General features: G+C 39.9%; 1 protein-coding gene across 2 annotated transcripts in view; it reads right to left on the minus strand.

Moving 5' to 3' along the window:
• Positions 1-2,908: 2,908 nt before the first annotated feature.
• Hspa14 (heat shock protein family A (Hsp70) member 14) overlaps positions 2,909-12,555 on the minus strand; it is a 24,456-nt gene continuing 14,809 nt past the window's right edge. Inside the window, exons 6-12 of one of the 2 annotated variants that reach the window (XM_026783086.1) lie at positions 11,889-12,050; positions 11,222-11,377; positions 8,808-8,910; positions 5,466-5,678; positions 4,903-5,076; positions 3,764-3,834; positions 2,909-3,129 (exon numbers count right to left, since the gene is read on the minus strand). In XM_026783086.1, the coding sequence (XP_026638887.1) occupies positions 3,051-3,129; positions 3,764-3,834; positions 4,903-5,076; positions 5,466-5,678; positions 8,808-8,910; positions 11,222-11,377; positions 11,889-12,050 (958 nt within the window). In that variant the 3' untranslated portion in view covers positions 2,909-3,050. The remainder of the gene's footprint in view (positions 3,130-3,763; positions 3,835-4,902; positions 5,077-5,465; positions 5,679-8,807; positions 8,911-11,221; positions 11,378-11,888; positions 12,051-12,555) is intronic. The other variant, XM_005354842.2, reaches the window with a different exon arrangement.

Consider the following 12,555-nt stretch of genomic DNA (forward strand, 5'->3'; position numbering starts at 1 on the left):
CCTTGTGGTGTGTCCTTAGAGGGCATATCTTACTCTGGCCCCTTGCAGTATTCACTTTGTTTTCTGCCTGCCATGATGTGAGCTGCCCTTCAGGGTTCCCAACCATGATGAGCTGAAATCTAGAATCATGGGCTAAATAGACCCTCCCTCATTATTCATTGGTTGTTTTCAAGACAGGGTTCCTTTGTGTAGCCGCTCTGGCTGTCCTGGAACTGGGAGCCTCCCTCACTTTAAGGTGTTACATTAGTATTCAGTTACACCAATAAGAAAGCTAACAAAATTGGTACTAAGGTCACTGCTCTATCTTTGCCAAATGATGTTATCAGAAGCCTTTGGAACTGGTGTATGGAAGGAATTTGGAAACAACAGAAATGCAGGCTAGAGTAGCCCTAGAATGCTGCAAGCAGTTAAATGGGCAAGTCCTATGGGAGTTTGGAATATCAGAACAGACTTGAGCGTGGACCGTAAAGTCAGGCTCGGAAGATTGCAGACGGTAGTGAAACTTGTTGGGAAGTGGGTAGACTCCACCTTCTGACACAACTTGTCCACGTTCTTACCCATGCCCTAAGATTTTGCATGAGGCTGAATTAAAAAGTAATTTGCTAATTTGGTAGAACAAAATTAATGTAGTCAAATATTGTTTGTATAATTAGGTCTCATCACTTTTAGTTAGATTTCTAGCAAGAATGAGAAGAGAAGTACAGAGTGGAAATGCTTAGAAATAAGATTTGGTTAAAACAGGAGTTGCATCAAAGAAAGTCGATTTAAAAGATTAGATTAGGGCTGGAGAGATGGCTCAGAGGTTAAGAGCATTGCCTGCTCTTCCAAAGGTCCTGAGTTCAATTCCCAGCAACCACATGGCGGCTCACAACCATCTGTAATGAGGTCTGGTGCCCTCTTCTGGCCTGCAGGCATACACACAGACAGAACATTGTATACATAATAAATAAATAAATACTTTAAAAAAATAAATAAAAGATTAGATTATTAGAAAGAAGCCAAGTACTTTATATCAGTAGGGAAAATGACTCGAGGCCATCTCAGGAATCATTGAGACCCCATTTATTGCAGCCTCATGGGTAAAAATGTGTAAATTTGCAGAAACCCTAAAGCCATCTGAGGCACTCTGCTCACAGAGGGCTCCTACTAAGCTGTTTGCCCACAATTTATTTCTCTCTATTGTCAGCTAGTCAGGCACTCAGTGGGCAAGGAGTTCAAGATAGGGGTAGGTACTATTTGAGCTGGTTGTAGATCTTGGGGTCATCCATGTGAAAGTGGTTTTGTAGGTATGCAGGGTCCAGGAGAGTCACAGAGGCTTAAATTTAGACTTCAAAGGAAGAGTTGAGATGCCAGGCAATGTGTGGCAACATAGAGAGGGGATACATGAAATTGAAGATAAAGCCATAGAATGGAGTCCTCAAGATGCTGGAGACAATAGGAGTGTAGAACATCTGCCAAGGAAAGCTATAGGTAGTGGGCAGAGCCAGATCCAGAGATGTAGGTTACAGCCGACAAGGCCATAGACAGGACCCAGTCTGTTGGAGTTGGCAGTATGACAGTGTGTCCTTGATGCCAGACATGGAGCTGAACATAGCGGACAATGAGGACTACTGAGAACCCAAGAACAATAGCAATGGGTTTTTGATCCTACTGTACGTACTGGCTTTGTGGGAGCCTAGGCAGTTTGGATGCTCAACTTACTAGACCTGGATGGAGGTGGGTGTTCCTTGGACTTCCCACAGGGCAGGGAGCCCTGATTGCTCTCCGGGCTGAGGAGGGAGGGGGACTTGATTGAGGGAGGGGGAGGGAAATGGGAGGTGGTGGCGGGGAAGAGACGGAAATCTTTAATAAATAAATTTAAAAAAAGTGCTCAAGAAGAATGTATTTAATGAGATCAGTACTTTGGTAAATTCAGATGTGTTTGGGAAAATCCCTCCTCTCTTTGATAAATCATTAAAATTCTGTTCAGATAAAAAAAAGAAAATATTTATTCAGTACCATCATATGCTAGAATTATGTAGCTTGCTTTTCAAACGTTGGAAGGGTGAACAGCTAAGAGTTTGTCTTGAGTATATAGCTTGTTTGTTTTTTTGAGGCAGGGTTTCCTCTGTGCAATAGTCCTGGCTATGCTGGAACTTGCTTTGTAGGCTACTGGCCTTGAACTCATTGAGATCCGCCTGCCTCTGCCTCCCAAGTGCTAGGATTAAAGACTTGTGCCACCACTACCTGGTTGAGTATAAGTAATTTTTAATTTAGACTTTTGAAGAATATTAAACAATGGGGACTTTTGGAGACGGATTCAATACATTTTTCATTGTGCGAAAGAATAAACATTTGAGATCAGGGGTAGAATGTTACAGATTAAATATAAAATATTCCTCAAAGTTTCGTGTATTAAGGGTTAGGTGCTGGGTGGGAAGGGACTGGATCTTGGCAGTTCTGTTCAACTCAATGGATTGGATTCATGATTTGGTGGATGGAAAGTAAGGGGGGGGTGAGGACAGGTGAAGGGAGTTTCTTGCTCTGGTTCCTTCCTATACTCCTTTGTCTGCTTCCAGTCTACAGTGATGTGTGCTGCAGTGCCACGCCCTCCCCATCATAATGGATGGAAATCTCTGAAACCATGAACAAGATAAGCCTTTTCCCTTTGTAAGCTTTCATCTTGGGTATTCTGTCACAATAATAAGGAAGCTAATACACTACATTCTGCAACTGTTCTCAATTATTACGAAAGGCATTTAAATGCTTGCTCTTATCAAGAAATCAACAGAAGTCTTTTAAAATTAGAACATAAAATTTCCAGTAAATTTTCTTTCAGTCTTAACAACTTACGTCTTAAATATCTTAATTAACAAGTCCCTATTTTCCATTAATAATGGCTAATCTTTTATAAAAAAAGACTCCAATACTTACTAATGAATTGTATTTTAATAGAAACATAGCTTATACTATTCATTGAAAAAGCATTTTATTATAAACATCACTTATACACAAAACCAAATAATGTTGACACAATAGTTCTAAAAAAATTCTTGGTTTATCTGAAGCAGTTACGATGCAACTTCAACAGTGATGGCTTCACATTTCCCAGTCTCTTGGTCTGTGCATGTCACCTGTAAAGATCCATCCCTAAAGAAACAAGAAATAAATTACATTCCATAAGCTCAATTTATACAAACACAAAGTCACTGAGAAGACTGAAATTTTCAAAAGAAGTTTATTAAGGTAAAGATTAAACACAGTTTGGTATCCTTAAATTCAGCATGTGCCATTTCAAGGAGGCTCTAAGATTTCCTGCTATATCTCTGAGACTAGCTATATACTCTGGAAATCCAAGATAATAAAAGCTTAAAACTTTATACAAGCCCAAGTCAGGTCATGGCAAGGTCATCCCAGTGAGTTCAATATCCTTTCTAAGTATGATTTACAGAATATATTGTTTCTAAAGTGAAATGGGAAAGATTTACTTGAAATAAACAGTGGTAAGATGGCCTGGTCGTAAAGAAAAGGTAACAGCTGAATTTAATTAGTAAATTTCCTAGACTAGCTTTTCCATAGCAATAAGGGTCTATAGAAGACCCAAAACACTAATTAGTTGGTATACACGTCTTTCTAAAATAAAAGCTCTCATAGTGGAAATGTCATAGGGAAATTGCTGTAGTGTTGTAACAAATGATTTGCCTACCATGGTTAAGTTAGTCAAACTTTAATGGAACCAAGTTTCAGAAAGTCTTCATAATATTGTAAGGATTTAATGATGTACCTTTTCATAGTAAGAACAGCTAATATATCACGTAATCCATTTTCTTTTTTATCTAAATCCTGAAGTACAACCTGTTTGTGCAAAAACAAAACAAAAAACAAAGATGATTCAGTACTTTCACTGCAAAGGATCAAAATTTAGTTTTTAATCATAACAAACCTTTTAAAACGGGGCAGTTTTCAACTATCCCACCATTTAAAGAGCATTTAGAGATTAGGGTATTAAGCCTTGTTAAGTACGGATATATCCTTCAGAGGAAGGAGATATAAGACAATTAATGATTTTGTCCCTCTTTTATGTCATATCCCATTAACATGACTGCTGCTAAGAAGTACTGTCCTCAAAAACAAAGAGCACTTGGGGGTGGGGAGAAATTAAGCCACTATCAACAGTAACATAGATTTTGCTCCAAAATACTTTCAGTGTGTACTTGGAATGCTACCCATTTAAAAGAAATATACAGAATTTGGGGATTATATTCGTCAGAAGAGGTATTATGAAGTCTATAAAATTTTAGTTTCTGAAAGACTGGTATTCCAAAAAAGCAAACTAGGAGTTTGGCACTGCCTTCACATACGTTGCCAAGATCAAGTTGAATAACCTCACAAACAAGTCACCATCCTGTGACTCATCTGGAAAAGGAGGCAAGAACAGATGGAAGCACAGAAACATCCTCTTCCCAACTTGGTGCCACATAACTCCTGCAATTTGCTTTTTTTAAAAAAAAAAAAAAATTATCTTGTTTATTTTGCAAGTGCATGTGCGTCCTTGAGACTTGATATGAGTGTGGAGATCAGAGGATCACCTGAGTCGGGAGTTCTAGCTATCTGAACATTACCTCACACAGCACCTGGCCTTTAGCAAACAGAAAGTTTGATCTTCTCTTTCCAGTTATGTAATTACTAAGATTGACCAAGAGCACAGAAAAGTGGCAGAATCACAAAATGATTTCATTCTTATTTTTTTTAACACTTTCAAATGAAGGATCACTCATTTTTCATTTTAAAAAAATGAGTAAGAAGAATATTAGCAGACTACATACACTTTGTATTAATGGTGATATCACTGAACTGACTTTAAAAGGAAAAGCTAAACATTTGCCTGGGACAAAGTTAGAGTGTCCAATTTTGTGTATTTACCTGTGCAAACTTAGTCTCCTCTTTAGCAGAGTTCTTCCCCTCAGACTCATAGAGTTCAAGGCAAACGGAAGATATACTGCCAGGGGCTTGTAGGGTGTGCTGTCTTCGGGCTGGCAGAGGAGTCCCGGAGGGAAACAGTACTGTGAATCTGTTAGCACCGGATTCATCAACCCCCTAGGAAGCAGGAAAGCAAGGTGAACACTCTGTTTTTTATCTTTACAACGGAAAATAGCCTGTTATTCCTGCTGTAAAGAAAATATATAGTCCTTGCTGATGATCTGGAAAGTAGACAGAAAACACAGGTACAAGACCCAATTCCACCTCCCTTTGTTTAATTACATATGGACACATAGCTCTCTCTATATATGCTAGAAGCTGGTCTTTAAAAACTGTACTTACTTACTACAGGGCTTATTACACATTACAATGAAACGTAATAAATGAAAACTTACAACAATCACTCTGTAGTAACTTTATGGAGATGAATAGAGAAAACTACACACACCTTAACTAAGATAGCCTTGGCTGAACACTGTATCATAAGAGAGTCATCCCCTAGTTACCTTAACCAAAATATCCTTGGCTGAACACTCTATCATGACAGAGTCATCCACTAAAGTGCTCTCTTTCCCAACAAGAATCCCAGCTTCAATAGCTGCACCAATAGGGATGACCTCATCTGGAGGGATGGAGTTGAGAAGCTCCACAGCTGGGAAGAGATCTTTAATCAGCTGCTGCAGCCTTGGAATTCTTGAAGAGCCGCCACACAGCACAACCTGTAACGTGAAGAATACGATGAGCCACTGTACACATGAGACCGTGTTTGACATACTATGTTATCTAACACACAAACGTACTTAACATATCTTTTCCTCTCAACTAATTTAAATTTAGAATCACAGCATATAAAATATGAACAGAAATATACTGAGCTTATGGTTAATATGAAATCAACTAAATAGAAAGTAGTTAAAATTCTGTCCTATTGGGGGCTGGAGAGATGGCTCAGCGGTTAAGAGTATTGCCTGCTCTTCCAAAGGTCCCGAGTTCAGTTCCCAGCAATCACATGGTGGCCTGCAGGCAGACACAATACTGTATACATAATAAATAAATAAATCTTTAAAAAAAATTCTGTCCTATCCCAATACTTTGTAAGAATGTTTATGTACAGGTATATATTGCTAATCTCTCCATTACAGAACTTTATTACAATTTTTTTTTTTGCCTCTACCATGAAAAAATAGCAAGGGCCTTCAGAAAAGAGATATTTTATATTTGTACAAAAACTATATTTTAAGCACCCAGTATGCTATCTGACTAAATCTCATCTCTGGAGAACTTAATATAAAACTACTCTGTAAATCCCTAAGGATTCTCCTTGATTTATCCAATCAGCATCTGAGACGCTGGTCATGCAGAATGCTGACTAAACACACAGTTGGGGAAAGTTACTCATCCACAACTTTTTATTTAATAATCTTTTTTTTAGGGGGGGGATATATTCAAAACAAGGTTTCTCTGTGTAACACTCCTGACTCTCCTGGGACTCGCTTTGTAGACCAGGCTGGCCTTGAACTCAAGAGATCACCTACCTCTGCCTCCCGAGTACTGGGATTAAAGGTGTGAGCCACGATCGCCTGGCTATTGAATAATCTTTTAATGGATGCTCTCGAACATGTGGTATGAGACAAGAGGTGCCAGGCTAACCTTCAGGTGAGCGTATGAGAAATACCAGGGTTTTAAAAAGTGGGTTTACTTTTAAGAAGGAAATACTTTCCTAAAGTTTTATGACCCTCGTGAATACCCACAGAACAAAAATGCAGAATGTTTTAAAATTTCTCATATTCAACAAAAAGCTGTATTAGTAAATTTTAAGTTAGCACCACCCTCCTCCTCCCAAAAAAACCTGCAAAATTTTGGCTTTTTCATTTTAGGATGAAAAGTACATAGTATTAAACTAACATGACTGTAAAGAGTAGGTTTTAGACTAAATAAATTATTCAAGTACAGAATCTCAGAAATGATATTTCTTCTGCCAACTTAAATTTGAATAGAAAATAGTTTTCATTTATATTGTAATTTGTAATACACCTTCTGTACAGTAACATAGTTAATTGTCTCTTTCAGGGGATGAGGGGAAGGCTGGACTGGGGGGCGGGGCAGCTAAGGGTAGAGATGGTTTCATATAGCCTGGGTTCACTTTGAGCTCTCTATAACGAGGGGAAGGCTGGACTGGGGGGGGGGGACAGCTAAGGGTAGAGATGGTTTCATATAGCCTGGGTTCACTTTGAGCTCTCTATAACGAGGGGAAGGCTGGACTGGGGGGGGGCAGCTAAGGGTAGAGATGGTTTCATATAGCCTGGGTTCACTTTGAGCTCTCTATAACGAGGGGAAGGCTGGACTGGGGGGGGGGCAGCTAAGGGTAGAGATGGTTTCATATAGCCTGGGTTCACTTTGAGCTCTCTATAATACACTCAAGAATGACCTTGAACTCCTGCTTCCACCCTCCCAAGCACTAGAATTAGTGTTCGCACTACCTTACACATGGTGCTCATTATCTGTTCTTACTACTAGTTTTCGTTGTTTTGTAAAATACCTGAAAATGTAGCTAGTGCCTATCTGTTAGTGCTTCTGTGGATTAAATGTTTAAGTGCCTATAAAACCTAACCACCCATTCTCCTTTGCTGTGGGAGAACAGGCCATTGTACTGTTAGTCTTGTCTAGAAGCCTGACAGAGCACAGTCATACCATATCTAAACAAAAGCATTAGAGGTAGCAGATGTTCTCATATGTTCCTCCTAATTTACACTCCATGGAGTGGGAACTGCACATGGCTGCTCCTTTAACCCTCGTCCTGTGTGAAGCCAGGGCAACAGCCACGAAAGCAGAGCTCCAGCCACTGCCTGCTACTCACATGCAACCTGGGCAAGACACAGATGTCTGCTCTGGAAAAGCACTGAGAGGAGCAGGGCAACAGACGAAAGACAGAGGGTTTTCAGTTCTTAAAAGCTTGTATACCCAAAGCAAGAGTCTAAGGCTTAAGACTATTTTACCTCAATTCAAGCAATTCAGAGTTGAACTGTAGTGACAATTAAATGGCAGAGCCCCATGACAAACGAAGAGGGAACTGACACTAACTGACCATTAGCAGCTGCTTCGGACTGTTCCCCGGGGGGCAGCCCAGTTTCTGTTCCCAAGAACCCTCAGAATTAGCTGTACTACTTACTTCTACGGTAAAATACTGCCACTCTCTCTTACATTGTCTATACGGTGCAGATAATGACATTGCAATTGTGCAGCTCTTTCCACTAAACTTAAACAGGGCTCCAGAGGGAAGCCATAAACTTCCTAAGGTCAGAAGAATCCAGACCCACAAGGCACACCCCTAGGTTACAGAGCAACAGTTGCTGGGGACAGCAGGCAGTGGGGTGGGGCTGCCTGTAAGGAAAGGGCCCTTTAGGGAGGCAGAGCTGTCATCCATGCTGGTGGGGACTTTCCCATGATGCAGCTGTCCAGCAGTTGCTTATGTTCTGCAAGTCATCCCCCCATTCGGGAACGATACTGGGTTAAATCTGGCTTCTACTCTAACAAACCCCAAGATCTTCAGGAAATCACTTCATTTCCGAACTTGAGTGTCTCAACAAATTGGGGCAGATGACAGTGCCTGCTTCACAGGACACAACACTTCGACATCTGTCTGTCTCACGTATAGATAAGCATATACTGACATATACAGTAAGGGTGGTTTTTTGTTTTTTTTTTTTTGGTGAGGAAACACCTACCTATGTGAGTTTACCAGATCATAATTAACAAAAGCTCTGAAACAAATCTTTCTACACCATTATTCCCTGTGTTTTAAATCTGAAATTGCCCCTAACACAGATTAGGAAAGGAGAGAGCATTACCTTGTTAATGTCATCTGCTGTGAATCCACTCTGACGAAGGAGTTCTCGGACGGCTTCTATACATTTGTTGAAAAGTGGAGAACAAAGCAGCTCAAACCTTGCTCTGCGTGAACAGATGTGAACATGGGAACAGAGAGAGGGCAGAGCAAAGGCTTAGTACAGTGTGACTTCTCAGCAGGGAATGCCAACTTCCTAAGAACGGGTTTGCAGGTCACTAAGTGTGTGTGTCCATATGTCCATAAGTTATTCACCTACACATCGGACAGTATTTAATATCCAATTCAAAGGGAGAGCTGTCTTGCTCACAGCTGACCCATAAGTGTCAAAAAAAAAAAAAAGAAAGAAAAAAGAAAAAAAGGCTAAGAAGATGCACAGACACACGGTATGCCCAACAATAAATCTGCAGACTCCAGGAGAACCTCCATTTGGACCATTTTGCTATGTTTCCTATGTTCAAGCTTTAACAATTATTCCTAGTTACTTCCCTTTACAGCCTGAGATCACAGTATAAGAATATCTGGTCTGTACTAAGAAAGCTGTACACTACGTGTAACACCAAAACGGACTCCCTCCATGAAAGCTATACTACCCCATTTCATACTGTTCTTTAAGTTACCACACTTTATTAATGAATGCCAAGAACTCAGAAATCTCAAATGCATGGCAAGTTCTACAAGTTGCCAAGAGTGGTGGCTCACTTCTTTGATTCCCCTGTAATCAAATTTAATTTCTCTTAGATTTATTTATGTGTGTGAATGTGCGTATGTAAACATGGAGGAGAACTTAGAGAGTAGATTCTCTTCTTCCATCATGTGGGTTTCAGGGATCAAACTCAGGTCATCAAGCACCTTTATCTGCTGAACCATCTTGCTGACTCACATTCAATTTCTCAAATGCAGATAATTTTAAATTTTGTTACCTATAAAAAACTAAATATTCTTTATGGTTGAAATCTTTTAGATAAATCCTTAACGAAAAACAACAAATTTCAATTCCTTTTCCCATGGATATGAATAAGCAAGCACACACTGAGTATCTGAGCAAACGGCCTACAGCATTCTGAAAATAGAAACCATGTGAAGCTTCTCCACCTCTCGAGAGACTTCAGTACACTCGGACACATTTTCTGTCCTTTGGGCTATGCTAAAGAGCCAGCCACTAACCACAAAGGCTCCCAAACCAGTGTTTTTAATATTTCCCTCTGTCCAACATGACTTTAAACATCATGGGTAGGATTTTCAGAAAAGCCAACAGAAGGGAAGAGCCTCAATTATGAGACAATTATGAGATGGAGAAGCTACCCAAAACCAATCAAGGGAATCCTAAAAACACAGCTTGGGAAGCTGGGTAATTCTAACTCTGCTTCAAAGTAGTCTGTTGTCAGATTGCTGTTGTGGTAATTGCGACAGGCTAACTAGAGTGATCGCTAGTAAGGGTGCAACATGAGAGGCAGGGTGGCATCCACTCACCTGGGTGAAGATGCAATGTCTTAGATCATATAAAAGACAAGCTATGTTAAAAGCTGTTTTATGCATATTAAATCTTGTTTATGAAATATCATAGAAATGATTAAAGTATAAAATATTGGTTAGGGATGTGGCTCAGTTGGCAGAGGGCTTGCTTAGTATGTATGAGGTCCAGGGCTATACTACTGCACAAACTGGTATTGTAGCTCATGTCTGTAGTCCCAGGACTGGGGAAGTAGATGCAGGAGGACCAAGAGATCTAGGTCATCCTAAGGTAATGAGGTTGAGGCTAGCCTGTGCTATATAAGACCTTGTCTCAAAAAACAAAGGGTCGGGGAGATGGCTTGGTGAATAAGAACACTTACTCTACAAGGGTAAAAACCTAGGTTCAAATCCCTAGCACCCATGTAACAAACTAGGCACGGCGACATGTTCCTGTAACCCCAGCATCAGGGACAGTGAGGGGATATCATGGGCAACTTTCTCACTGGCCAGGTAGCCTAGCCAAAACAGCAGGCACAAGACCGATGTCAATCTTTAACAAAGAGCAATAATTACAGAGCAAGAACTTTGTAATCCAACTGTAACACCTATTTAGAGTGATAAAAATAAGCCTCAAATTTATCTCTACCGATAATCAAAGAAAGAAAAGCTGCACATTGGAAAATTATATGGGGGCTGGAGAGATGGCTCAGTGGTTAAGAGCATTGCCTCATCTTCCAAAGGTCCTGAGTTCAATTCCCAGCAACCACATGGTGGCTCACAACCATCTGTAATGAGATCTGGTGCCGTCTTCTGGCCTGTAGGCATACATGCAGACAGAATATTGTATACATAATAAATAAAAAAACAAACAAACAAATATTAAAAAAAAAAGAATGCCAGGGAAAATTATATGCACAACACACTCCCAGAATGTCTGAACTTTCTTTTGTGTATCAGTTTTACCTGGACACATTGCAATCAAAATCTTGACCTTCATACAATGAATCTACGAAACAATTGGCACTTCCCAAGGTTGACAAAGAATGTTTGGCCACTTCAGCACTGTTGATCAGTTTCATCATGGCTCGGGCATTTCCTCTCACGTCATGTTTGAACACCCTAGAAATGTAACAGTGGAAGTTTAAAGGTCCTGGGTTATTTATAATTTAATAATACCATTACAGCAATAATGAATTAATCAAATACTAGTAATGTGGTTTTTAATGCTGCTAAACTTTTCTAAGCATATTGTCTGGGTCCTTTATTTCAGGAAAAATAACCAATTTTTATATTATTTTGAATGGCTGTATTAAGTAACCATCAGAGTCTATGGCAGGTACAACAATCATACTAGAGACTACGTGCCTCACCTTTAAACCAGCACATAATCACTGTGTATGGTGTCTGGGACACTGACAGTTCAAGGTGCTGGGACTGAAGAGATGGCTCAGCCATTAACAGTGTATTATATCTGAGTTCAGATTCTCTACAAGAGGCTGAGTCACCTCTCCAGCCACATAAATAAATCTAAAAAAAAAAAAGTAAAGTAAAACAAAAAAGAAAAGTTTAAATTGGGGAAAACCAAACCAATTCCTTGAAGAGAAACCTCAATCAGGAACTGGGTACTCACCTCTGAAACTCTGAAGCCAGATACTGCGCCAAGGTTTCTGTGAAATGTGCACCCCCTACGTTATCATTGCTGTTAGTTGAAAGAACGCGATACATCCCACTGTTAACTTCCACGACGCTGAGGGATAAGGATGTTCCTCCAAGCTTAAATACCAGAACATGGCTTCAAGGAAAAGGAGAAAAAGAAGGGTGACACACCCAAGACTCAAACATTTCAAAGCCAGACTGCACCTCTGGACCTGACAGCAGCTGTCGCATGCCCTCTCCTGTCTCTAGTCAGTGCTGAAGTCAGCCTTGAACACATTCTTGTGAAACCAAATCACTGCCCCTTTCCATCAGCCACGCTGAAGAAACCCTTTTTATGAGGACTAGACTTCAAACACTAGCTATGAATCTGAACAGAATCAAGTACAGAAATCCTGTTAATTTTACACAAGTTACCACAACAGCTTATGGGTCTAAAGCACAAGGACACTAGAAGCCAACTCCCTTAATTGGTAACATTTTTATATTAATCTATCTTATCTCAAAATAATTTCCTAGTGATTTATACACTTTAGTTTCTCTAACCATGAGAAATTTGGACAGGGTCAAACAATTTGGAAAAGTCAACACTGTATCTAAATTAATTTCTCTAAGCGTGTGTGGCCATCAACTCTGCTAAGGTA

Source organism: Microtus ochrogaster, chromosome 16 (genome assembly GCF_000317375.1).
Source record: "Microtus ochrogaster isolate Prairie Vole_2 chromosome 16, MicOch1.0, whole genome shotgun sequence".
Classification (NCBI taxonomy): Eukaryota; Metazoa; Chordata; class Mammalia; order Rodentia; family Cricetidae; genus Microtus; species Microtus ochrogaster.